The sequence below is a fragment of the Scleropages formosus genome, chromosome 3 (genome assembly GCF_900964775.1).
Source record: "Scleropages formosus chromosome 3, fSclFor1.1, whole genome shotgun sequence".
Classification (NCBI taxonomy): Eukaryota; Metazoa; Chordata; class Actinopteri; order Osteoglossiformes; family Osteoglossidae; genus Scleropages; species Scleropages formosus.
The window spans coordinates 1,502,105-1,529,402 of record NC_041808.1 but is presented as its reverse complement, the minus strand read 5'-3'; the positions used below and the strand labels follow the sequence as shown (position 1 = coordinate 1,529,402).

The 27,298-nt window shown below is 51.5% G+C and overlaps 2 protein-coding genes across 8 annotated transcripts; both read right to left on the bottom strand.

The window, feature by feature from the left end:
- Positions 1–1,465: 1,465 nt before the first annotated feature.
- ehd2a (EH-domain containing 2a) lies at positions 1,466–9,414 on the bottom strand. Of its 4 annotated transcripts, none has more exons than XM_029250241.1 (7): positions 9,288–9,414; positions 6,623–7,067; positions 6,256–6,432; positions 5,260–5,357; positions 4,071–4,483; positions 3,103–3,267; positions 1,466–2,886 (listed from the first exon to the last, which is right to left on the bottom strand). In XM_029250241.1, the coding sequence occupies exons 2-7, from the start codon at positions 6,844–6,846 to the stop codon at positions 2,311–2,313; spliced, it is 1,653 nt and encodes a 550-aa protein (XP_029106074.1). In that variant the 5' UTR covers positions 6,847–7,067; positions 9,288–9,414; the 3' UTR covers positions 1,466–2,310. The 4 variants fall into 4 exon arrangements, with proteins under 4 accessions (XP_029106074.1, XP_029106072.1, XP_029106071.1 ...); XM_029250239.1 differs by lacking the exon at positions 9,288–9,414 and adding an exon at positions 8,750–8,964; XM_029250238.1 differs by lacking the exon at positions 9,288–9,414 and adding an exon at positions 8,475–8,595.
- Positions 9,415–9,614: 200 nt separating this feature from the next.
- LOC108924732 (BRD4-interacting chromatin-remodeling complex-associated protein-like) lies at positions 9,615–27,164 on the bottom strand. Of its 4 annotated transcripts, none has more exons than XM_029250234.1 (14): positions 26,811–27,164; positions 23,676–23,721; positions 23,399–23,444; positions 22,841–22,906; positions 20,289–22,409; positions 19,960–20,145; positions 16,320–16,943; positions 15,913–16,183; positions 15,724–15,821; positions 15,209–15,258; positions 14,421–14,569; positions 14,193–14,287; positions 13,976–14,078; positions 9,615–13,035 (listed from the first exon to the last, which is right to left on the bottom strand). In XM_029250234.1, the coding sequence occupies exons 2-14, from the start codon at positions 23,714–23,716 to the stop codon at positions 11,642–11,644; spliced, it is 5,244 nt and encodes a 1,747-aa protein (XP_029106067.1). In that variant the 5' UTR covers positions 23,717–23,721; positions 26,811–27,164; the 3' UTR covers positions 9,615–11,641. The 4 variants fall into 4 exon arrangements, with proteins under 4 accessions (XP_029106067.1, XP_029106068.1, XP_029106069.1 ...); XM_029250235.1 differs by having other exon boundaries at positions 15,209–15,225; XM_029250236.1 differs by having other exon boundaries at positions 20,020–20,145.
- Between the last annotated feature and the right edge of the window lie 134 nt (positions 27,165–27,298).

The following is a 27,298-nucleotide window of genomic DNA, read 5'->3' as shown; positions in this document are numbered from 1 at the left end:
GAGGGTATTGGGATTTGTCTATCCTGTGTCTTATGCACCTACTCGAACGGTGAACCTCGGTGCAGCAAGTGGTAGGGAACAAACTAGATTTGCTTGAGACTTTCATGTCTGCAGCTATATCTCCTTCTCTCAAGGTAATGCATAAATTGTATGCATAAGATGTATGTCGCTTTGGACAAAAGCGTCTGCTAAATGAATAAACGTAAATGTAAATGTACAAAGTGACACCTAGTGACCTGGAGCAATTCCCAGCACATGTCCACAAGGGGGTGCACACAGCAGGTCAGTTTGTCCAGTGGCCCAGTGGTCACGGTGACTGTCAGGTGCATCTTTGACCACGTGGCTCACATTACTCCATCACTGGTGCATCATCAGTCCAGCCCTGAAGCGCAGGAGCTGAAGCTGACGTTCACACAGCTGTTACTGAATCCATTCCAGGCGCGGAGGCAACGTTGCTCTCGCTCCATCGGGCGCTGACGATGGCGCCTCCATCCATCAGTGCCACACGCTGGCGCCGAGACCTGCGGACCTGCGGACCGTGGCTTTCCGAAGCCCTCGACGAAGAGAGCCGGCAAAGGTCTCAAGCGGAGAAGAAGCGGGAGCCGAGCCTGGCTGCGACACACATTCCTTATGCGTGATTCGGGGCGATCGAGAGCCCTGCTCCTGTCCTGTCCTGGGGAAGAAGTGCTAAACTGGACCGGCAGCGTTTCCTTCACGCAAGGAAGCGCAACGAGAGAAGAATGAAATATAGTTATAAATACAGTTATAGCAGCAGAGGGATTCCAGGACGTTCCACTCAGTAGAGTGTAAGTGTAAGCAGAGGAGGGGCAGAGTGAGTGTGTGTCTGAGTGCGTGTGTGGTGCAGAATGGAAAAACGGAGCTGGGCTCTTGGCTCTGGGGAGGGTGACTCACTGTTTATGAGGCCCGTCGCTGAGAAACGGAATGTTACCATGTTTTGGGCACATGCTACCACACGCTTGTGTATCTTTTCATTTGGATATGAGGCCCCCCCATGTGCCTAAGGGCGTGCATTTGCTATTAATGTTTTATTAATAATATCCTCACAAAGAGCAGGAGCGAGAATGCGCTGGAGCTCAAGAAAAGACTCGAGTGTTTTCACTGCGTTTTCACCGTGTCTCTTCCTCTTGTCTGTTCTGCGCTTTTCCCTCCCACGACCACAAGTTCTTAAAGGGGGAAGAAGCATGGAGAACTGCCGGTCGTTGCCTTTACTCTGAGCGAGAGAGTACGTGGCGAGGTGCTCCCCCAAGCGGCTGCAAGGAAACGGTGTAAAAGTGGCGCAAAGAGCGCATGGAGACGCCGCTCAGGTTTCCTCTCCTCCAACGGAACCGGCCCTGCGCTCACGGTTCTTCATGAGGTTCGCGGTGATTTGCAGCTCTTTCCTCGCAGGTTGACGCCATTTCCCACTGAACGCGTGAGCTCAGGAAAGCAACACCAGTGTTGAGCAACATCTTTTATTGAACGGTACGCGTTACATGAGCACACGGTCGAACCACCTGCTACGCAGCACCTGCAGCGATGTTCCGCCGTTGCTGGAGCCGCACATTCTCTCCAGCCATGAGTTTCTCTGAGTGCGTGAACTTTAACTATTGTAAACGCTTTTTCTTAGGAAGAAACATGCAAGAAAAGGGATGCAAAAACTGAAAAAATGGAACACGTGTTGTTAATGAGGAAGGGGGTGGGGCACGTGACCGTAAACGCCTGTGCTGCGGGGTCTGGTGCACAGGGGGCCACGAAACGGTCGACACTCGGCACACAAGGGCTCATGGGAATTCACCTTAGCGGTATCACAACACGGTAATTAAGGCCGCGCTCGGCACGCGGTTACGGTTCAGCGCTCGCGCAGAGAGGTGGACGCTTTGCCGGAACGATCGGGGTGGATCGTCTTGACCCGGAGCGTCGACGTCCACATTTACTTTACATTTATTTTTTATCCAAAGCTGAGCTACTTACATCGATTTACCCATTGACACAGCAGGAGGTGGAATTTGAACCTGGGTACCGCGGGTGCGAGGCAGCACCTCTACCCGCTGCGCCCCCTGCCGCCCGCCGTTAGGACATTACGCTCGTACTCACTGGGTGTCGTACAGGTCACGTGTTGCGTGTGACGGTGTGTTCGGCGTGTGCGGCGCTGCCCTCGACGGCACGGGAACACGCGACACACGGCGCAGGTGGGACGTCGGTGTGCTCAAGGGCTCTGCGAGAAGAAATGGAGGGAAAACAGGGGTGGGGGTGGTGGCGGCGGCGACCGAATGCGCCGGGGGCTCAGCAGAAGGGCGCGGGCGGAGCCGTCTAGGCGTCCGAGCCCTTGTGACGCCGCTTGGACGGGGGTACGAGGCGGGCCGGCAGCTCCTGGGGCAGCCCGTGACCCTCCAGCTTGACCTCGATGAGGTGGCTGGCCAGCGCGAACTCGTCGGCGTCCAGCATGCCGTCGCGGTCCACGTCCGACAGCTTCCAGATGCGGCCGAGCACCGAGTTGGGCAGGCGCGTGCTCACCATCCAGTCCTTGGCCTTGGTGCCGCTCAGCTTGCCCTCGCAGGGCGAGAGGTTGTAGAAGATCTCGTCGTACTTGGGCTTGTCCTTGGTGACCACCCACTCGTCGTCGTCGGCGGCGGCGGACTCGGCGGCCTCGTCGTCCTCGCCGTCCTCCCGCATGTTGGCGAACGGGTCGCCCTCTTGGAAGGGTCCGGCGCGGGTGCCCAGGAAGACCCCGCCCTGCACGCCCGGGGTCCCGCCGCCCTCCAGCTCCTCCTGGCGCAGCAGGGGCATCAGCTTGGCGATGTCCGTGGAGAGCAGCTCGTCCAGCGCAGCCATGAGGGTGGGCTTCAGGGCCTTGAACTTGCTGAAGTCGTGGACCACGAGCTGCTCCTGAGAGTCCGGCAGAACCGCGAGTCACGGACGGGGCGAGAGACAAATCTGAACGTGCGTTCGCGCGCGCGCCAGATGATTCAGCTCTACTTTGCACTAAAGCGAGGAGTGAAATCCTTCCATAAACAATGAATCTGGACACGTTCCACTGTACAAGCGCAAACATTTTGCCCTCGTAACACTGCTGGAGAAAGGAGGTGTGAGACAGGCACTGACCTGCATCTTCGCGCAGTCGGGGAAATCTCCCGCCGAGATGTTGTGCTGCAGCTGGATCTTGGAGAAGATGACAGGCAGCTGGTAGATCAGATTCTTCTTCTTGTTTTCCTTCCCAAACACGGAGGGCATCTCCTGCTTCAGATAGCTCATAATGTGGGCGTGGACCTTGGAACATGAAAACGATTTGTTTGGATTTTTTGTCCAAAATGTACTAAATTTTTCAAAAAAGTGATAGATAGATAGATAGATAGATAGATAGATAGATAGATAGATAGATAGATAGATAGATAGATAGATAGAAAAAAAATGCGTCATTGCTATATCCAAGACTTTCACAGAATTTGTCCAGCAAATAAGTGAAATTGGCCAGATTCTGATTCTGTTGTCCATGTTGTTTCAATGTAATGAAAGATAATAAAAGTCCCGTGAGGGACTGGTGTCCTGTCCAGTGTTCCCTGCCTCACGCTGTATGATTCCGGGATTCCAGATTCCAAATCCCAGAACACCCTGGGTGACTTTTATATAATAAAACACATAAAAGACTTGCAGCAAATCTTTGTCATTATAGCTTTACCTGATTCCCCCAAAACAGAACTCAACCCGTGAATAAATCGAGGGACATCTGTATGGTTAAACTTTTACTGATTGGACGGTGGTCGAATTTACGAACAAATCGAATTACAAACACGCCCAGACGTGTTCGGAAGTCGAGGACCCAGCGTGCACCCGTTATCGACCGTGTCGCCTCTGAATGTGCAAACCGTAAATTTTGCACACGGTCCCGTCCTGGGCACGCGTCCCCTCCCCCTTCGGCCTTTCGCCCCGCGTTGCCGGCTAGGCTCCGGCTCGCCGCGACCCGGCTTGGGGCAAGCGCTCGTAGACGACGGAACGCGATGCGATGACCGCGCACGGTCTTCTAGAGGAGACGGGAAAGCGCGGTTGGGACGTGCGGGACATGGGGGACGTACCTTCACCAGCCGCGCCCTCTTCACCAGGTCGTTGAGCTTGCGCAGGGCCGAGTTCCGCGGCAGGTTTTGTATGTCTGCAAACAGATCTTCCTCCTCCAGCTCAAAGAGGCGCCGGTTGTCCGTTATCATGAGCGGCTCCGACCAGAAAGAGCCGATGTACACGCGGAGCACCTCGGGGGTGCCAAACGCCTTGCCGAGCGACCACATGAGGGCGCCGTAGACGCGCATCAGCTGCTGGGTGCCCACCATGTCGGCCTTGTTGAGCACGACGCGCAGCTTGTCCTCGTTGCCGCGCAGCGCCTCGATGGCCTGCGAGAACTCGTCCGATATCTCGAGCTTGTGGGCGTCGAACAAGAGGATGATGCGGTCGACTCGCTCGGCGAACCAGCGCAGCACCGCCGGGAAGTCGTACCCTGGGCAGGGAGCGCGGGAGAAAAGCCGTCACTTCCTCACCAGGAGGTCCTCCTCCGAACGTTTGGCGCGGGAAACGAAGAACGGACGGCTTTGAATCGCCGCCCCCGCAACAAGCAGACACCCGGGAAGAGCTGGACATATCGTCCCAGTCCACCGCGGCGTCCGGCAGCACAAATTAAATACATTCCGCAATTGATCAGCGGTGACAGAGAGAATCCGGAAATAGACCTTTATTAGGATCTCCTAGGGTTCAGCAATGTCCTGAGGACAAGAGGAGGAGGTCACTGTGGACAGGAGCGCTCAGCAGCTTAAACACACCGAGCTACATGGAGAGAGGCTCGGGTTCGAGTGCAGCGTCGCGCCCCTGCTCTTCCGTTCCTCGCCGATGTTCCACCTGCACCTCCACCCTAGAACTCCTCTGCATTCCAACCCCCACCCTTTCTGTCAGCAGTACAGCAGAGCTCAGAAACACGATGAAGACTCTATATACTGTCTAGAAATTTTATATTTACTTATTTTATGATGTTTTTCTCCAAAATGACTTGCAGTGTTAAGCTACTTACTCTGATTTACCCATTTATACAGCAGGGTAATTTTTCCTCTATCGGTTCAGGGTCAGTACCTTGATCGAGGGCACTACAGCAGGGGGTGGGATTCGAACCCGGGTCCTTCGAGTGCTCTGGTGTGCTCTTCAGTTTGGAAACTTACCAGAAGGTCTGAAGGCAACGGCACAGTGCATGACTCTACTCCCCCCCCGCAGCCGCGCAGCCCTCACCTCGACACACTCTCTGCTTGGCCCCAGACAGAATTCCTGGCGTGTCGATGATGCTGATGCTCTCCAGCACTTTGTTGGGCATCTGAGCGCATTGGAACCTGTGCAAGGAAGAGCCCTGATGAGGGTGACCTCCAGGAATGGTGGAACGATCGATCGATCGATCAGTCAATCAATCCATCCATCCATCCATCCATGGTAACAGTCACTCTTAACAGTCAGTTATAATGTTTTACCATGATTTACTACAGTAATCACAGTGGCACAGCCCCTTAAAGGCATACAAAGCAGTGAAAAGGCAGTTATTCACCACTAATGTTACACAAAACATCGTTAAAGAGAGAAATGCATCTTTCTTCATACCTCATTATGTAATCTAAGGCCATCTAAAGCTCAGACCACACCCCCCAACCCCTCACCCCCTCACCCCCCCAACCCCTTACCCACATGGAGCGCCACTGTGTGCAAAGAGCCTCAACTGTGTTCTCAGCTTCCTGAAGGAAAAGAACTTTTCTGCCAAAGCGAAACAATAACGAAATCTAGCGATGTGCCAGGACTTCCTGTCCGTGGGCCTTTACCGCCCTTTACCACACTTTACTGCCACCCATTCTTCAGGGCTCAGGCTCAGCAATCAAGGCACATTAAAGCATAAAGTATAACCGTCCGGAGTGGAAACCAAGCTGGAGGAGAACCGTGAGCAGTCCACGAGACATCGGCAGGCCCAGTTCACAGTGTTTAACAAACAAATGTGACATCATCACGAAGGCACGGTAAACGTGGCAGCGGCAGAGTTTTTCCACACGACCGTTGGGTTATTGCCCTGCTCGGTTTACCTCGATTCAACGTGATTTTTTTTCCTGGTTCGGTGGAAATCCAACTTTTCCACTGCTCCTTGCCCTTTAAGAACTGATAAGCCCCTCCCTCCCGCAGATGTTAACGCGCCACTCGGAGGAGGACGACGAACTTTGCTTCACCCCCCCTAGGTGCCTGTCTGCTCACCTGTTGAGGAAGGTGTTGCCGAACGGGTTGAGTTTGCGGAAGGGCTTGTTGGGGTCCACGATGAGGGCGTTTCCAGGAATGACGCCCTCCACATCGCCGTGCATGATGGCCGTGAAGGAGTCGGTGGTGGGTTCCGGACCCACGCGGCTCCCTGGGTAGTCTTGCTCCAGCAGGTACCTTAAACCCAAATGAGTCTCAGCTATGGACCAGGTTGTGCAGATCCCACCCCCCCCCAGCCCGATATCAACGCGGTGCTCCAGAGCCTATCCTGGAGACATGGGCACTAGCCAGGTGTGTGCGTGTGTGTGAGCTCAGTGATTCTCACCCCCCCGAGACCACGGTTTAAAAGACGTGATCGTCAGGTCACCTGATGAAGGTGGTCTTTCCGGTGGAGTACTGGCCCACAACCAGCACCATGGGCTTGTTGTCAAAGTCGGCGTCCTCCAGGCTCGGCGAGTGGAAGTCGTGGAAGTTGTAGTAGTTCTCCAGGGGCAGCAGCTTCGTGCGGTACAGGAACTTGAGGCCCTCGGTGACGGTGCGCACCGCCTCTGGCGCTTCCGCGTTTTTATTCTTGCGCCCCCAGCGAGACATGGCGCTCGTCGTCGAGAGTGCGCGACCACGGCTTCAAAGGTGTGCTCGTCGCCCTCTGTCTGAGACGGTCTTACCGGGTGGGGATGCAAACGGGGACGTCAACGCATCTTCCGCTTTCCCCAGAGTTGAGGAAAAAAAGCGGCCGGGTCCTTCTGCGGTTCGGTCGACTCGAGAACTTGGCGGTGGAACCTTCCCAGGATCGACGTCGCCTCCGACAGCCTCTGAAAACGAAGCACAAAAGAACGATCGCGGTTCGGTTTTTCCCTCCCTGCAGGGGTTCGAAAGCTGCGAGCGGGCGGAGCGTCCCGCCTCGGACGTGTCCTCCTTCCCCGCGATCCTGCGCGTGGACCAGACCGAAGGACCGTTCCACACGAACGCGCGGTTCCTCTCGGCGTCTCCCGAACCGATTTTGCCGTAACCATCATCGTCATATTTCATAATCGTATCATCTCTTGAAGCGGAGTACGAGGCCCAAAGGATGGAGCCGCTTGGAAGGACCCTCACACGGTCTCTCCGTCACCGACACCCCCGGGGGACACTGGGATTGTTTGCTCCATCGTGACACTCATTTAGTCATCATTCCTCACCTCTGAGACAAGAAGGCCGCTGTTCTACCGCTGCGTTTACCATGCTGCCAGGACCCAGCGTGGTACGTGCCAGGACTGGGTGTTGAACTTGGTCACTGTCAGTTATTAATACTCACTGTACCGTAGTAATGTACACAGATTCAGTACCGTTTACACTGTCAGTTAATACCCACTGTACCGTAGTACTGTACACCGATTCAACAGTGCACATTTGTATATTCGACACCCGAGCTGCCCCACCCTGCCCTAAGCACATTGAAATAATCTCTGAGCTCAGCAATTGATGGAACATTTACCGTGGTGCAGATCGGCCTTACGTGCTTAAGGTCCAAGTCCCCGAAGCGAAGTACTGTACGTATACCTCGCGAGAATGAAGTAAATCATAAAGCTGCGAGAATAAGAGCGAAAACTAAATCGTCTGGTTTTGTTTTTGTTCTTTAAAGTGGCAACCAATGAAAGTGCACGAAAACTCGACAAGTTTGACGAAAGTAACAAAAACTCACTGAGAAATGACCCCGCAGAGATGTGAGCTTAAACGCGGGGGGACACGCTGACGGAGTGCGGACGCAGGGAGAGACAAAGGAATGGAAGTAAGAGGAGGGGGAAGGAGGGAAAGGCTGCGAAACACATCCACGCTCCCGTTCGGCCGGAAACTAAGAGCAGCTTGTCTCTCTCTACCGGCCACGAGGCTCGGAGAAGCGCAACGGATGAGCCGATGCCTTAAAAGGGAATGGAAGGCCCAGCCGCCGCGCGCTGCGTAACGGTCACGGTCCGCCGACCCCTTGCGGTTAAAGTAAACAGAAGCCCGGGAACATTTACGGGACGAAGGCGCCGGCATCGCCTTCTCGGCCCGGACAGAGAGAGGAACTCGTGGATCTACTGCCCCGCTATACCTCCTGCTCATAAGTCTCCAAAGTCTATCCTCCAGCCTAAAATGACACGTTCAAAGCGGAAGAGCGGATGGAGAAAAGGGAATCCGCCACCGTAGCGAAGATCTCCTTTATCTGATGCTTTTCTCCAAAGCGACTTACAATTACTTACCTCTTTATACAGCTGGGTAATTTACTGCAGCAAATTTTATTGCAGGTACCTCTGGGGTACTGCAGGAGGTGGGATTCGAACCCACAACCTTTCGGATCCAAAGGTAGCAGCTCTAACCACTAGGCTGCCAGCAGAAACCTTTCATTTGGGGAAAACAAGCAGATCAACAAGTCACTTGTTAAAAAAAGTGCCACTTTGTAACGAGCGACTGTTGCTGGACAAGCACAGAATCACGAAGATTCGAGGAGGAAAAAGCTGGAACGAGGTTCTGCTACCTGGCAAGAGACGTCTGATCCAAACAGCAGCGAATATCAACTCTTTTTTCCTCTCCTCCTTCCGCAGAAACGTCCCTCGTTTGCTGGAATAAGGCGGTAAACTGGGGTACGAACGCTCTGGGCGGCGGCAGTGATGTTTCCCTGCTGCAGGGCTCCTCTTACAGCGGGATCTGCTGCAGCGGAGACCAAAGCGCCGGGCTCCTCGGCACCCGACCCCCCCCCCCCCTCCCCCTTCGCTGGGCCGGGCGGCTCCGGGAAAAGTAGAGGAGGAGTCAGAGATGAAGCCTTTGAAGCTTTTTCAGCGGAAGAATTTACTGTAGCCAAAGGCAAGCGATTCCATATTGCGCACTGCTTTCAGAAGCGCCTCTGCACCCTGGGTGGACCCCCCCCCGGCACACGGGGAGACGTTGTCAGGACAGGCCTCGCGACGAAAACACGGCGCCTCTGCAGCCAAGCCAAAATTCGTAACTTTGAAAGGAGCCGCCTCTCGCCACGATCCCATTGCCAAGTAGCGCCGGCAGGTCCCACAGTCACTTACACCGGGTCGTCGGGAAGCCACGTTTGGCTCCGGACGGTTCCGGACGGTCCCGGACGGCCCCGTCCCCGGATCTGCGAATCGCCCCAAGCAACCGCTCTCGATTAGGGCGCCGGCTGGGATCGCTCTCCACACAAGAAAGAGTCACAAGAACAGAGAAGCACAGAGAGGCTCTTTTGAAAAAGCAAGGTTTAATTTACAGTTTTACTAACTGTACACTTCCTTTTTTTTTTTTTTAAAAAAAGGAAAGAAAAAAGTTTGTCAATATACACAATAAATACAGTACAAAATTAATCTGTAGTACTATATCTCAAATTCTCTTACCCTTTTAAATGTACTTTAGTATTTTTTTTCTTTTATTCGCTGTTTATGCTTTCATTAATTTTTCCCAAAGGCATAGCAGAGGTCCCGGAGGAAACGGAGAGGGACGGGTGGTGGCAGCACAGTAAAGTGTCTCCGCGAAGGAGGAGTCGCGTGTGGGCTCTACGCTCTGTCCGCCTGGTCCCCTGGAACAACCGTTACGCTGGCGCATTGATGACATCATCTGAAGGGTGGCAAACACGGTCGTCGACGCAAAAGTAAAATCCACCACGAAAACATGTGCAGCCCACACCAAAAACAAATTCATACCAAACGACGGCCTCGCTGGCACGTGCCTTCCCATTTCTCGAGACACTTCGTAGGAAACCCAACTGTGCTCTCCGCGCTCAAGTTCACAACTTCAACCGACAGATCAAGTGCTGTGTGCGAATATCCAGAAACCAAACGCGCAATACTCTTGTACGGAGGAAAAAGAAACCTGTGTACAACATCTCCCAGCTACAAAGAAGCGGGTCCAAAGCCAGATGCTACGTCTACACCTGTGTACGTACAGAGCTGCGAGGGCTCGCTGGCGCCCCCTGTGGTCTTCACCGTGAACGACACTCGGGAAGCACGTTGAACGGCCCTGCCACGCGGCGGCGCGTCCGAACCATGAACCCGAGACCCTGAGCTTGTGCGGTTTCGAGCCGTAAAACTGTCAGATTCATCTGTAGTGGTTAAATACTTGCATTTTCAACGAGGCGACGTTTCGTCCCCCAAGTAAACAGTTCCTTTCAGACAATATTTAAAAACGGACAGAGGAAGCATAAAATTACTCCTGAAACTCCCAAACGCCCTTCGCCATACCATTCCTGATAAAATATGGGTTTCGTTTAAAAAAAAAAAAAAGAAAAATCGTAACTCGCGTACATACGGACAGGCAAAGCGAAACGGCCGAGACGGTCCCAGACCACGCCGACGTGCACTGTACGGCGCAACGAGACCGGCAGGTCCAGGGTACGAGGTCAGAAAGAGCTGCAAATGAAGCGAAAGAAGGCCGAGACACGGACAGGCTCCTGGGTTCTAGTCTCTCCCTATTAAATACACGTTCCCGAAACAATATTCACAGTCCCCGGGGCGAACCTCTTCCCCTCCGAAAGTGTTCAAAAATACAATAAGCTAAAAACAGTCGTGTAAGAACGAAGCTGCTGTGCGAATAACCCAGAGACCCCGATCACCTAGCGCTCGTTTCAGAAATGCTGTGAAACCCCTTCACCGAAGTGACTCCACGCACTATGGGAGGTGGGGGGGGAAGGGGGGCAGGTAAACGGGTAAAAGGAAAACTCCGCAGCCGGGAGTCACAAGCGACCACGGTGGGCGGTGCGACTGACAAAGGGAGGAACCAGATGCCGCAACGCTGAACAAGGGCTCTACCTCGTCTGCTGGTGCATTCACACCGATTTACTCTCCTTTACTGTCATATGAAAGGATTGCGTGTGGCAAGCACTGCTGGGAGAAGCGTACGAGGTGAGCAAAGGAGGACCGCGCCACAGGGGCAGGGAGTCCAAGTGAAGCGTATGGTGAGAGACAGAAGGAAACAACGGGTGCGAACGCGGTTAGTGCATCTCCTACCAAATACCCACCTTTACTGCTACACCGGGTACCGCCGCGGAGCCCTGCCGTCACGCCACTGGCACCACCGAAAGCCTCAGCACCGCGTGGCGCGGCAGCACATGAGGACACGAGGGCCAAACAGTGGTAAACTATGCCCTGCGAAGCCACATGCACTCATACCTGCTGGATCGCGAGCGCAATTCCTCTCCCGCCTTCCTGACCCATAACCGCTGTACGGTTACGATGACCATAAAGTGCCGGTCATGAACTCGTGGACGCTGCGGAACGTGGACAACATTAAAAACACATAAGATTGAGAAAAGGCCCCCAGGGGTCCGTCCGAGGGCCTCGCTTTTATTCCAGCTGACCAAAGATGATGAAGCGGGTCGCACACACAGCACCTTCCGTCCCCCGAACAGCCCCTTTCCAGCCTCCCGCTGCTGCTATCTGTTAAACGTCCGCGGCAAAAACTTGCCATTCTGTCCACAGGAAAAGTCCCCTTCTCTGTGGCCCTGCGACACAGACGCTGCCGCTCTGGAGGAGGCCGTCGGGGGCTGGGCTGGGTTCAGACCCTGCATCCTGCCGGCGCCCTGCTGCAGATTCAGGATGCTGTCTATGGCGCTCTGCAGGTGCTCGTTGAGCGAGTCATCTGGCGGGGGGCTGCCGCTGGAGAAGCTGGCGTTGTCCATGTCGGGCGAGTCCGATTTGTGGCGCTTGGCGGGAATGAAGGTGTCCCGGCCACCGCCCCCCCGCATGCCCCCCCTCGCCCCCTCGTCTTTGGCTCCCTCCTCTCCGCACGGGTACAAGTGCTGCCGCGGGCATTTCTTCATAATGCCGCGATTGAAAGCCTCCTCCACCTCGGCAAGCTCCTGCATGAGCGCCGGGGGGGATGTGCCCCCTGCGCCCGTCCCTCCCCCACCCCCCGCGTTCGTGCACGGCTGAGTGTGAAAGGTACCGCGGTTCTCCACCTTAACGCTCGCGATGACCGTCTGTGCAGGAGGTGACGGGGAGCTCCTCGGGAGGAGCGGCAGGTTGCCGGGGAGAGCAGGGCAGTGAGAACGACGCGCCGCGGCTCTGCCATCACCCCCTGTCACGCCGGGTCGCATAGGGGGGCTCACATTCTCGCGGTAAGTCTTGCGCAGCGGGAGGCGGCACGAGGTCGGGGGCGGGGCAGGAGAGCCCTGGTTCTGCTTGCACCCGCCTGTCCCATGGTGCTCCAGGGTCCCATTAACTTGTGAAAAGGAGGAGGAAGAAGCAGATGAAGTTTCCGACGCCGCGCTGTGCTGTGCGGTGCTCGCGCCGCCAGCAGGCGAAGAGTTCGAGTTGCACACGGAAGACCTGTTTGTGGCCGTTGCCATGGGAACAGCCGCAGCAGACTTCTGGTGGCGCGAGGGAGAGTGCTGCGCGCCGGGCTGGTGGTGCGGCTGCGTGTGGACGGGGTCCAGCGCCGTGTTGTGCACCACCTTGCTGAGACCCGCCTCCTGCTTGATCTTCAGCTTCAGGCCAATGCGTCGGCGTGCCTCGTACGTCTTCATGGGGGGCCTGTTGGTGCGCTGGGGGAGGGCGTCGTCGTCGTCGTCTCTGTGGGGGGTGGCCGGCGTGGAACCGAGAGGAGTGTTGGGACGCCCTGCCGGCACAGAGCTCGTCGACCACGACACGGACGCGCCGCCTCCGCCGTGCTTGATCACCAGCTTGGTGGGCGTGATGTGGGACAGGACTGGAGTGGGCGCTGCGGGCGGAGCCCCTGCAGGCGGCGTTGAAGTCCTCGTGGAGCTTTGCTCAGCGGACAGGGGGCGCTGTGCTGAGGCAGCTGAATTCTGAAGGGCCGCGTACTCTTCTGCAAGCACAGAAACGAGGTGAAAGCGGTTTACAAACCCAACAACGTCATTACCCGGTTAACGCCAGGGTTAGGGACCAAAACGCTGCCGGTTACCACACTTGTCTGCTAACCGCATGACCGGGGGACATCACCCCCCCACGGTCAAGTCCTACGACAGGTACTGTTTTAGTTAAACTTTTGGGAAATGGCAATACCTTAGTATAAATTTACTGAAGTAACACATTAAACATATGCAGCACAGACAAAGTGAACGAAAGAAAAAAATGAAAATATCATGGCATAACGTACAATAACTTATTACCTTTTTTCATGATATGATGCAGAAGCCAAAGCTGTAGCACTGAGTGTGTTTACAAAGAACAGTTCTGAGTTGCACGCAGCATGAAACACTACGGACAGTAAAGACCACTGCCATGCGCGTTTTTTTAGGGCTTCATTTGCAAATAATTAATGAATATTTACATTTATTCATGTAGCTGATGCTTTTCTTCCAAAACAACTTACAATGTTAATCTCTTTATAATTTTTTACCCATTTATACAGCCAGGTAATTTTTTTTTACTGGAGTAATTTAGGGTGAGCACCTCTCTCAAGGGTACTATAGCTGGAGGTGAGGCTCGAACCAGCGACCTTTGGGCCTAAAGGCAATAGTTCTAACGAGTACGCTACCAGGTGCCCCAGTGAGCTGCCCCTTGAGTAAATATCAGTATATCCAGGAAGCAATGGACGTGCCCGTGAGCTGCATTCAGTAGCAGACACGAGAGCGTTAACAAAAACGTGCTCATGGGCTCTGTCCCTAAAAGTGAGCATTAGTGAACGTGGTCGAAAAACGGCACGGTCGTTAAAGCGCGCCATTGTAGGTCTCGGATGATATTAACCAAGCACAGACTATACTTCTATTCGCCGTGCTGCCGTGGCACGTTCGAACGAAGCCTACCTGGTCTCTCCTTGGCCAGCAGCCTCTCTTGGTTAAGAGACGACTTTTCTTCCATGATGAACATCCTGTCAATCATGACCATTTCTGCAGAGGGACCCAGTCTCTATTCAGAAAGGACAAAAAAAAAAGGTAGTACGGGCAGCAGGAGCGAGAGGCGGCGAAACTGCCAATTTGAAAAAAGAAAATAAAATTAGAAAAAAAACAAGAACAGCCATACCTTGGATTCCTCAAAGAGCAGCAGACGGTATTTGTCGACCATGGCTTGTGTTCGCTTCAGAAGCTGGCCTGACACCGTCGCAAACTCCTCGTCCACTAAACACACACACACACAGAGAGATGAGAAGAACAGAAGTGTGACCTCACCCCGACAGGGACACCTTTAGGAAATCGCACGTTCTAGCAGCCGGAAAGAGATGTTTACAGTCGTGGCGGTGGGGGGAGATACCTTTGTGGTTGTTCTCGAGGGAAGAGGGCGTGCCTTGGTACAGGTGGTACGGGACGAGTCTCTGCAAGGCATCCCGGAATGAGCTGAAGGGAGATCTGTAGTCGGGGTGTAACACAGAGCCCTGCTGCTTCCTCAACTGTTCCAGCATCCTGGAGAAGGACACACGGCTTTGAGTCGCACACACTGAAACACCGACGTGTCAGAAGCCTAAGGGGTCTACAACGCTGTAACGTTCAAACTGTGACAAGCGCGTCCATAAATGCAAAGCCACTTTCTCCACTAATTCACAATCGATAAAAGCGTAGTGATACAGTTATCCCCTTATTTATTTGCTGAGTAGATACTACAAAAACCTCACATGAAACTAATAATTTAAAAAAATCTATAAGACAGCTCATTATTATTTATCTGGTTTCCGCAGAACTTGTCATGCAGCACTAAGTTTCAAAAGTGAGATCAAATCTTCAAGTATTTGTTGAGGGAGTTTCTGGTGTCGACCGCAATAGGACGGTACATTTTCGTACATCCTGCAAAGCGGGGGTTGTGATTTGACAGGAGTACAGAAGACGACAAGTCAAACTCTTCGAAAACAGAAACTAAGTTAAAAACACGGAGTAACTTTGTATTCGACGTACAAGCAATACACTGGTAGAAATGCAACAAATTTGGAATTAATGATAAATTTGTAACTTGTGATGCTAATTTCCATACGTGCTACGTAAGATTTTTGACTGCAACTGCCCTTTACAGTATTGAAATACCACAAAATACCAAAAAACGTCGCTCACCTTGCCTCCTTGCTGGGCTGCATTGGAAAAGGCATGGCCAGAGTCGCAGTCTTTCAGCAGTAAAAGGGAAACGGTTAGTAAATAAACTCAACTTTCAATGTAACAATACAAATAAGTAATTCCTTTCCCCAGTGACAGCTCCCCAACTGACCACCCCTGGATTTGGCTGAGTTAAGGTAAGAGAAAGAGGGACGGAGAACAGATGCTGTGGGGAAGGAGCACAGAAAAGGGGATGAAAATAAACTGTTTATATTTGTTCGTTTATCTGATACTTTCCTCCGAAGCGACTTCAAATATTAAACTGACCCTGCAGGGTAATTTTTACTTATCAGTTCAGCTTAAGTACCTCAATCAAGTGTACTACAGCAGGAGTTGAAAATCAAATCCAGGTCCTTCAAGAGGCGCTTCTAACCACTATGCCACCTGCTGCCAATACAGTCCAAAAATCAAAAACCACGAACGAAGGGCGAAACCCCTTTGCCAATAAATTCGCAACACGAGCACGAGCCACTCACCTGCACTGGCTGAGTAAGGCTGGCTGGGGCAACCCCTTGCTTGACCGCAGCCCCAGTTGAGCCTAGAGTCCCTGGGAATGTCTTGAGCTCGCCGGGTGCTGGGGGGGGACGGTCCGAGAAAACAGGAATCAGCAGCGACTCAGTGCGGAGCAGCACCAGACACAATAAACTCCCAGGAATGACTCTTACCCATGGCTGGGGTCTTGACCAGAATGGACGCGGGCTGCAGCGCAGGAGCCAGCTGGACAGCAGCAGCAGTCGTGGACAGAGTCCCGATCTGAGAAGCAGGTATGTCGGCCTGGGGGCTGAACTGGCTGGAAGGCAGGGACTGGGGCAGGGACTGGGGCAGGGACTGGGGCAGGGACTGGGGCAGGGACTGGGGCAGGGACTGGGGCAGGGACTGGGGCAGGGACTGGGGCAGGGACTGGGGACTCTGCTTGAGGATAATACTCTGCTGAACCTGTCAGGAAAAGTAAATGCAGGGCATGGAGGTGTCATCAACCTTTAAAAAATGACTGTGTTCCCCCACAGCGGACTGCACTGCTACTCCAAAATAATTCCAATTCCGGTTTTAAAAAAATAAGCCAGACACCTACCTGCTGCAGCCGGTCGAGCAGGTGCTTCTGCTGGGGCGACGACTGGGCGGCGGATGCGAGTGCTGGAAAGCGGGTGCCAGCCACCTGTAGGTTCTGCTGCTGCTCCGCGGGTAGGTTCTGCAAGGGCACCTGCTGCTTGCCCGGGGCACTAGAGGGGGTGCTGCCCGAGGGGACAGTGAACTGGAACTGCATGGGCGCGGCGTGGGGAGGCTTGGGAGAATCCGAAGAGGGAGGCACATCTGGCTGGAACGGCGCAGGCTGCGACGGTGGGCGACTTTGGGTTGGGAGTTGGACCTGGACTTGAGGTTGCTGCAGCTGCGGAAGAGTCTGGGAGGTGTTCTGGGGGGAACCGCCAATCTGGTTGTGGATGATGAAGAATGGAGGCAAGGAGGAGGGCGTGCAGGACCGGGAGGAGGGCTGGGGTTGGGGTTGCGGTTGGCATTGGGGCTGAGATGGAGGCCGAGCTGGCGCTTGGTGGTGAGGTGACTGGATCTGGTGGGCGAGAAGCTGAGCCGCCTGGGGACTGTCAGTCTGTGTCAGCGCAGAAGGCGCCGTACTTGCGGCGACTGGCTGCGATGGGGCTGTCGCCAGGACTTTCACTTGCTGTTGTCCAGCGGGAGGGATCTGATGAAAATACGAAGACGACATTACGGCAGTGCCGTCAGACAGCACAAAGACATTCTTCAAACGCTTAAATTTAGATCGGTCCTTCTGCATTTAATGGAAATACATTCACATTTATGTATTCATCTGACTCTTTTCTCCAAAACGACTTACAACGTTAAACTACTTATGCTGATTTATCCATTTATACAACTGGAACTTTTTGTTTTACTGGGGAAATTTTAGGGTAAGTACCTTGCTCAAGGGTACTACAGCAGGTGGGATTGAACCCTGCGACCTCTGACTCCGGAGGCGGCGGCTCTAACCGCTATGCTACCTGCTGCCCCTTAAACTAAAATATTTACATTATGAGATAGTAAATTTACAATTATTCATTTAACAGATGCTTTTCTCCAAAGCAACGTACATCTCCTGGGAGTAAGAACTGAATAAGGACTAAAACAAGGACTAAAAGCTGTTCCAATGAGTTTTGTTTTAAATCAATAAATTACTGCATGTATTTGAAAATATTTTCCAACTTAGAATGAAGAGTGGGAATATATCCTCAAAAGTAACTCTGACGATTATATCGATTTCCATCAGGCCACGCAAATGACGCCTGTGCATCGTATGACTGAACGGTACGCAGGAGACAGTACAACGGACGTTTGCAAAGCAGCAAAAATAAACAAACAGTAAGATAAACAGAACAAAAAGACACGAAAAGCAAAAGCAGCAACGAGATGAGAGGAGCGGCATCGACGTGACGGGAGGGCGGGAACGGCGCAGGTGTTAACACACTCCGATGATGTGTGCAACTCAATTATTTCAGCTGTGAGCACAACTGTGAAACTGTTGCACAAAACACAATTTTCAGTGCGGAACTTTCAGATTCAGTGTCAAAAGTAAAACAGTGTTCTTTCCCCCATAAACTGCACTGCATTTAGAAGAAAGAAAAAAAAATACAAACCATCAAAATGTATAAATTACAAGTAGTGTAGCAATTGTCCTAAAATTACTAGTAATGGCGAGTGGGCAAAGAAGCGCACATCCACGTGAGCGTGATGCTGATGGCTGCACCTATATTGTGAGAGAGAGGTCCCCCCCCCCCCGCCCCGAACACACAGCTAGACAACGCAAGACACTTTTTTACACAAACAGGAAGTCGGAGTCTCTCGGAAACCGCAATGACCTCCCTGGCTTGAGGCAACACACTTTCAGAAGGTCGATTATTCATGAGCGCCTAACAGCTCAGATTTGGGTCACATCATGTGATTTTTACTGGGAGCAGAAGTAGTTGCACCGAGTGAAAAGTGAGAGCGACAGACACTGCGGACTCCCAAATTCCTGCAGCTGCAGCACAGTGAGACGTCACATGAAGTGGCAGAAAAAAACAAAACAGTTTCCATCAAAAACACTCCGCGCTCAAATAACAGCGCTGTGTAACAAAAATCTGCTTACGACAACACAGTTTCAATACGACAGGCTCATTATTCACTACCATGGTATTTTTGCCTCTTACGTGGACATTTTACCGCCAAAAAAATGGAGACAATAAAAATTATTAATGAAAGAAAGACGGGTGTCCATATTGTGTAATTTCAACTAAAATCTTTTCCATCTTTATCACAAAGTGTAACACTTTGTTGACAGCTAAGTTGCTCTACAGCTCTCAAAGTTTGTAAATCAAACTGCTGTCATTGGAAAGTCAAAACATTAAACGTGTCGTCTTTTAAACTAGTCAGAGACTTTCGCTCGGCACTTCTTGGCGTTTCCACTCGTGAGTGTGTTTGCAGTACTGCTGCTGAGTTCACAAACACCACTCACCTCGTATGGCTGCTGTAACTGTGACCCCCCCCCCGCTCCCCTAGTTCAAAAATTAGGTTTAAAATTAGTAAAAGGGAGCATTTCAAACCCCGATAAAACACACACCGAGCTCCACAGCTGCTGCAGAAAAGGAGCCTTTTAGTATCAATCTGTTTTAATACAAGAAGGGGAAACGGAGCAGTCCGCGGTGAAGCACTTCTTCAAAATGAGAACCACAGTTCAAAACACAAGCTGTCCAGGAACAGGTTAAAATAAAAGCTTTGTTAAAACACAATAAAAACATAATAAAAAACATTACTTCCCTCTGTTCTAAGTACAGTTTTCCCCAACAGATAAAATCTCCATAGTTCTTCTTTTGACTGCCATTCACACCAAGTTTAAAACATCATAAAAATCCAGATCACCTCATGCAGTACTAAAAACAGTAGTTATTAGCAATGAATGAATGAGAAGATTAACCCTCTCAGCATGAAATTAATAGTGGTCGAGTGGTATATAACTGCAGAAACTCATCTATAAATATTCACAGGGGTATTTAATTCCAGCTGATGCTAACTTGCAATGTCTGCCTGGAGAGGGTTAATTTTTGCTGTGATGAAATGTAAAAAATGTTTGGCGTTACTTTCATGCATAAAAATCCCTTTTATATTTATTACTATTTTCTGGGAACTAATTCTTTTCCAAAAGAAATAATGGTATATAATATCCCCCCAAATCACAATCTGCCTAATGATGTCACTGAACAAATCAGGCCAGCCCGTTGACAGATGGGGGTATTTTGTCTTTTAACAGTGCAACGGACTGCATTCAGATTACAATCTAAACTTTAACAGATGTATTAGCACTGGTTTGAAATAAAATGTGAGAGAACAAAATTTCAACATAGCATTTGCGAGTCAATAAAAAGAGAGAACTGGTCACAGGTGTGAAGACTTTTGCAAAAGCACAATAGTACTGTCAGCATCAAAATTATTTGCATATCTTAGAAAGCGGCACTGTTGCAGGCAAAGGATAAAGGGACAGAATGTAAGAGACTTCGGAGCAGCGCTGACTGGAGAACAGACATATGTGAGGCGGCGACGGGCAGCTGCAATACCAAGTGAACGAGAGTAAGGGAAATATTGTGAGCGCAGACAAAACACAACAAGGACTTTAAGTTTGCAGGGCTGGCAGCAGTGAGTCGACAGGGCTTGGGAGGGTGCTCGTCTACCTGATAAACCCCTGCTGTCTTGTCAGTGGGACCAAAAGCGGGGGCGGAGCTCTGGCCTACCCAAGTCTCAGCAGATTGGCTCTGATGGTCTGGTGTGGGAGGAACAGAGCTGCTGCTGACGACGACTGACGCGGGTACCGACCCCAAGGGGCCCGAGACAGTCTCTTTTTGTTGCTGCTGCTGCTCCTGACATGGGCAAGGTTAGTGTTCCGATGTGTGGAAAGCGAAATGATTATCGAATCGACTCCAGCGTTTGGTTGGCTGGTTGCGTGTTTTTAAGCTACCATCAAATTCTTACGCTCACAGAACAAACGGGAAAGTGCACTGACCTGCTGTAGGAACATCTGCAGGGACTCGTGACTGAGGATCATGCTGGAGCCCTGCTGTGTGAGAAGGAGCTTCCCCGGGCTGTGCTGTGTCTGGGGAGGTACCTGGGTGAGCGTCGAGGGATCGGACGAAACGGAGGAGGACGACGAAGTTGCTAAAGAGGTGGCCAGAGTGGAAGGAGGGATAGGCATGGACGTAGAGGAGCCCGTCTGCACAGTGAGGAGAGAGGGAGGCGGCACGGTTTGAGCTGCTTGGTCCATTGAGCTGCCAAGCACAGCAACACTTTCCACAGGCTGGCACTGGGAAGCGACTGCTACCCCGCCACCATTGCTGGGGACGCCACCGACCAACTGCTGTGGAGGAGGCTGCAGGCTAACAGCAGGACTCAAGCCTTCCACTTGGCTCAGCATGGCCAGTGAGTTCTGGATGGGCATTCCTTGGATAACGGTTGGGGCAGAACCAGCAGCATGAGGAGTCTGCGTCTGGGCCTGGGCCTGGGCCAGAGAGACAGGCATTTGGAACAGTGTGTGGTGGCCCATTTGACCAGGCTGCAGTTGGATAGGTCCGGAGAGGATATGGGCTGTGCCAGAATGCCCTTGTGAAGTCAAGACCTGGCCGAGGCTAAGGTTCTGATTGGCGGCAAGGATTTGATTGGCAATTAACTGCCCGTTTGGGCCCTGGCTCGTAATGATGTGTCCTCCCGGGTGCTGAGTCAGGATCTGTCCGCCTGCTTGTAGCTGTGGCAGGAGAAACTGGTTTTGGCCTTGCAAGACGGCCTGGGAGGGAATGACAATGCTGCCCGATTGGTTCAGTAAGTGCACGCTCAGCGGTTTTCCTGTCGCTGGAGGTGCTTGCTGCTTGAAGAGTGCCTGGGAGAAGGCTGCACCCTGGGGTGCTGCCGGGGCACTCAGGACCACGTTGGCGCCAGGCTTGCCGGAGAGGAACGTCACATTCTGACCTGCAGAAGCTGGGACTTGCCCTTGCTGAACCCCTAAGCCCTTGCTAGAGTCATTCTGCAAAGAGCTGGGGGCTGAAATTGGCTGCTGCTGTTGCTGCTGCGGTTTGTAGAGCCTGGGCTGGAGGGCACCGCCTTGGGGAGGCTTGGGCTGAATAGGTGTTGGGGTGCGTTGGATGACTATATTCTGCATGATGGTGCCTTGAGTCAATGGTTTTGGTTGGGCTGCAATTCCTGCTGCAACAGAAGCACCACTGAACCCCACCAGCCCTCCAGAAGTGGTCAAAGTACTTCCACTGCTGCTGCTGCTAGCACTGGTGCTGCTCACACAAACACTAGCTCCATTCAGTGCAGGGGAGCCCAAAGGGGTCTTGCTCCCTTGAATTAATAAACCCCCACCTCCAGTTGAACTTAGAAGAGATCCGCCCAGCCCAGCCTGCGTGCATGTGACTCCAGCCTCTGGTGCAGGCTGCTGCAGATGGTAACCTCCTATGGTTTTGGCCAAGATAGGTTGACCAGACTGGTTAATAGCCATGACTGTGGGCTGACCCACAACCTGGATCTGTCCAATGCCCAAGTGCCCAGACTGACTCCCATTTGGTAGGGCTTGAAGGCTCGAGATGGGCTGAAGGGTCACATTACCCAAGCCCACTTGCTGCATAAAGGGCTGTACACTGATGGCCTTATTCATCCCCTGGGCCTGGAGCTGTAGGCCTGGGTGAGCCAGAACTGGCCCAATCATGTCTGTAGTGGCATTAGGGGGCGTGGCAGTGGAGGTGGAGGTGGAGCCAGAGAAGATTTGAGTTGAACCTCCGATTCCGACTTCTATGTCCATCCCCACTGCTGCCCCCCCTGCCCCAGAAAGGCTCGAGTCAGGAAGAGCTTGGACCACCTGTGTCAGGCCGGACAAGGTGAAGGAGCCCATGTCCAGCTCGGCCTCCGCCTCCTGCAGACTTTGCTCGGTAATGTTGGCCTCAGCCAAGCTCTGCTGCAGGATGTCGCATGGCTCGTGGTTCGTCCCAATGCCTCCACTGTTTCCACCACCAGACGGTGAGCCTCCCAGGATATCGTCATCCTCAAGGAAGTCCAAATCCACACTGCCACTGGGAACCTCTGCTGACACATTTGCTGTGAGCTGACTAGACGGCTGGACCTCCGGCACATGGCCCTAAAATAGTAAATGAATATGGCGTTAAACCAAGGAGGCAGATGGTGAAAAGTTGTGGAGAAGAGACCAACATACCATGTTCACTATCTTAATGCAGCAAATAGTTTCTGCTCAAGAAGGAGGAAAATTGAGTGAAAAATACTGTGGGAATATTCAAACAATGTTTCATATTAGGGTGAAGGGGCATTAATTGGTTACCTGGTTAAATAGTAAGGTATTCGAGCCAAGAATGATCTCAGGAGGAGATGGATTAAGTTAATGTAAGAATTAATTTTATATAACAGACAGTGTGGGAAACAAACAGGGAGATTAACTGTGAAACCAATCCCTAATTTGGTTATCTTCCTACAGCATATCGTGTGAAAATGTTCAGTGTCAGCAGGGGTTTGGTGTGGAGCTAGACATGACTGACATGGGGGGGATCTACTGACCCCAGCACTGGAGAAGAAGGAGCTGGAGGGATCGGCCGAGCCATCCAACAAGTCATCGGTATCCAGCTACAGAAGAACAGGTGCAAGACAGGACGTAGATCCAGAGAAGAAGCAAGATCCACAGCAACAGCCAGAGAGACGAGCCGGGGACAAACGCGCAGGAGGTTCCCATACAGCAGAAGCAGACAAAAAGGAAAAGAGTAGGTGATGTGGGATAATGGTCACATTAAGGATTATGCCACATACAGACAAAAAAAACCTACATTCTTGTCTCGTTTTTAAAAAAAAAAAAAAAAAAAATGAAATCAAGGGATTCAGGAATGTAGAATTACACTTCTGCCAGCAGTCTACATAATTATATTGTACAAAAGGCTGAGGTCACATTCTGTACAAGTGCGTAGGGCAATGCCTTAGAGAGCTAATATCATCCTGAGTAAAGGGATGTGGGCACTCCTTCAAATACACGTGGGGGCTTCATGCAGGACGTGCCCAATTTATACTCTTACAACGAGGAAAACTCCAACACTCCTCACAAAACACTACATTCACCCAACTTACATGCTTTTCTGATCCATGAAGGAAATCGTTCAGTGCCTGCGGGTCGCTGTAGGAGGTAAGACAACATGCACTTAACGTGACGCCACTACATCCGAAGGCTTCACAACACTGTGTTAGTTCACTCGGTTTAACCTTCTTATACAAACGGTAGAAGATACTCTCAAGTCCTACTGTGCAAATTCTCAGACTGGAAATGCATTCTTTTCATACTACAGGGACTGATTATGTTTTCTCCATATAAGCTGCAAAATAATAGAAAGAGAGAGCAAACACTTACCAAATTACATCTAACAAGCACCTGCCATCTTCATCATCCATGTCAACTGTGGAATAACAACAACACAACACGAATCGGACCAAGAAGAACTGAAGTATTTTCTACATTAAATCACAACACTGGAGATGTCCAATATGGACAAATGATATCTTTCAGAACAGCAACACACGCTGAATTTAACGGAAGCCTTCCTGGCCAAAGACATGTTTCCAGAACTGGTGAATGTGTCGTTTATTATGTCAAAGGAATTTATTTTATGAAGTACATCACTGTCAAGGACAAGTACCAGGTGTATTACTAAATGGATCAATTTAAATCTATTAATGCGCTTTTCGGTAAGATCATAACTAGCACCACCTTCGCACAGTTCTTAATGTTTTAAAAGCATTGCAAATATGGGCAGTCAATATACAACATACACCAGGGTAACAGACACTGCACTCCAGTCCACAGCTTTACGCTATACAGTACACACACACACACATTTTCAGAACCGCTTGTCCCATACGGGGTCACGGGGAGCCGGAGCCTACCCAGCAACACAGGGCGTAAGGCCAGAGGGGGAGGGGACATACCCAGGACGGGACGCCAGTCCACCACAAGGCACCCCAAGCAGGACTCGAACCCCAGACCTACCGGAGAACAGGACCTGGTCCAACCCACTGCGCCATTGCACCCCCCCACTATACAGTAATTACTCTCAATTCCCACGCTCCTGTGAGTTTGGGCTACAAGTTTTTATGAAAAGCACAATCTATACTTCTCTATATTTCAGACATGAAAACTGAGTGACATCTTCAGATTTAAAACATTTTTTTCCTCTGAATTCGAGATCATTTTCTATTTGTGCTATCCTTTTCCAGAAGTCACTCATTCAATACAGGGTCACGGCGACCCAGAGCAAATCCTGGAGAGAAAAGGGTTCAAGACAAGGTGGGACAAACACCAATCCTTCGTAGAGCACTGACACACACTGTCGCTCACACAAACTCACAGTACGGGCAACGTATAATCACCCGTTCACCCGAAACATGTCTTTCAGACTGTGGGAGGGAAACTCGCAAATACCACACAGGTTGAGTCAGATTCGAACCCACAGTCGAACCAACAGCCCCAGGGGCTGCGAAGAACAAACGATGCTCACTGTGCCACTGTGACGCCCTGAAAGAGCTACTATCTGGACCAATAAAGCCAGTGGGTGAAAGCAGCGTATACCAAACCTTCACATCCTTACTATCGTTGCGCATGTTTGTCCGAGTAAATGGATAAATGCAATGTCTCAAAACACAAAATAATCTAAGCTGAGCAAAAACAATTTGGCGGAAAACTAAGAAAACGCATTTCAAACTAATTAAAAGATTTCAGTCCCACAGTCACTAAAAAAGTGAGAATATCAGTAACAACATACACTACGCTTGCAGAACATAAGAGTAAAAAAACCAAAGCCCTCTAAGGAAACAAAAAAATTATATTTAAAATATTAAAGCTTAATATTGTTAAACAACCCATAAGTGTGAAACACACGGGGCTGGAGGGGTGAAACAACGTGTTACAGTAAAAACTTGGATCGTGGGCAGTGCAGGGACTTCAGGCCATTGCCTCATTCCCACCTCCTGCTGCTGTACTTACCCTGAACTGAAACGGTAGGAATACCCTGCTGTATAAATGGTAAATCACTGTATACTGCTTCATGTACAGAACTGGCACAGGGGTCAGATAAACAGTAACACTGACAATATTAGTAATGAAAGAAGCAGTGAGACACATGAACATGAGTGACGGACGCCTGCCCACTTCATCTCTCATGATCGCTACATTTTGAGCCCATAACCAAAGGGTGTTCAGTCTCGACAGTCTGCATTTATTTTATTTTTATACATTTTACTGACACGATTCTACAAAGAAACTTACGTTGCTGGGATGGTACACTAAGCTACTTACACTGATTGACTCCTTTATACAGCTGGGTACTTTTTCCTGTATCTGTTTATAGGACAGTCAGTGCCTCGATCAAGGGGACTACAGCAGGCAGGAGGTGGGATCGGAACCTGGTCCTTTGTGTGCAAGGTGATGGGTGTAACTGCTACGCCACCTGCTGTTCTACTGGACAGATACTTTATCGATCCCAAAGAAAACTGGACAGGGCCACAGCGCACGCACACGGGCGCACATACACAGAATACACACAGAGCAGAGCAGTGACAGGAGTGTGCAAACAGCCAGTGTGCAGACAAACACACCCTTCAGCGAGAGCACATCTGGACAGCATGTAGCTCGGTGTGTTTGGGTGGTGTGCGCGTTAACTACGGACAGGACTTTGGTTGAAGCGGGAGGTCAGTTCAACTGAGGACAGTGTGCAGAGAGAGCAAAAAAAAAAAAAAAAAAAAAAGAGTCCCGCACATGATCACAACTGTCAGCCTCCCCACACACACACACACACACAGAGCAGTGTCTCTGGGGACCCCCTCGACCAATCGAGCTTCCTGGAGCTCCAGGTGACCAGAAGATGGGTGGAGATGCTGGAGGAGGAGGCGCAGGGACACGGGACTCACTGTCCACGTCCTGCAGCGCTACACCTCCGACCAAAGGGCTACTTTCACTTCATAGGAAGCGCGCTTGACTCGCAGCGAGACCGAGAGGAAGTCGCGGCGCGCGCGTCCGTCCGCAGACTGAGTGCACGAAGCACGGCTCTTTTCTACACAAATGCATGATGATGAAGGCATGAGGGCAACCTGAACGCAGCACCTCTGTGTTCTCTTCTCTCAAGGAGTCCTGTCACTGAGACTGAGAGCAGTATCAATATGACAGCAGCCTTCATACAGCCCTCGCGCCTAGCATTCATCTGACAGCGCGCGCATGAAGGAGAGACGTGATCTGCTCCGCGCCCGACAAACAAATTGCGCATAAATAGTGACTTAGCCAGCTAGCTAATGTTAGGGTACTCATGGACCGGGGGGGGTATGTGTGGAAATTGGGCTTTTTTTTAAACGCGCCAGCCCGCCAGCTTGTGCGCGACGGCGGCGCTCAGCGGGAGCGAGGCGCGGGCTCGGCGCTGCGCGAGGCGCGCGCGGACGCCGCGGCTTTACTCGACTTAGGCGGATTTATAGAGAAATCGCTACATTGTAACAAACTCACCCGAGACGACAGAGATGCAGGCGGCACGGGGTCTCCGGCACAGCCCCGCACGGGCTGCCTAACAGGACCCGACGGAGTGCCGCCGCGGTCACGACGGGAGGCCCATGGCGTTCGCCTGATCCGCGCGCACGCAGCCTACTCGCGCGCACGTGCGCCGACATGTCGCGGCGATCCTGTCCAAAGTCTTCTCTTCGGAAAAAAGAGCGTGTACTTTTTTCCCCTCACTTTAACGATCTGAGTTTTCTCATCCTTTCCTTTCGGACCTAACCCTCTACATATAGTTATTATAATTTCAAAGCTAATTTGAAGAAACCAACTGTGTCCATGACAATAACAATGAACGCATGTGCAGACTTGAATGTGGAGTATAGCTGATGTCAATCGTAACAATCAAGCAGTTATTCCACTGCAATTACTACCAGTATGTCACATTATTTTTAATGTTCGCGTCACCACAACCAACTTCTATAACTGTTCTTCTAAACCAC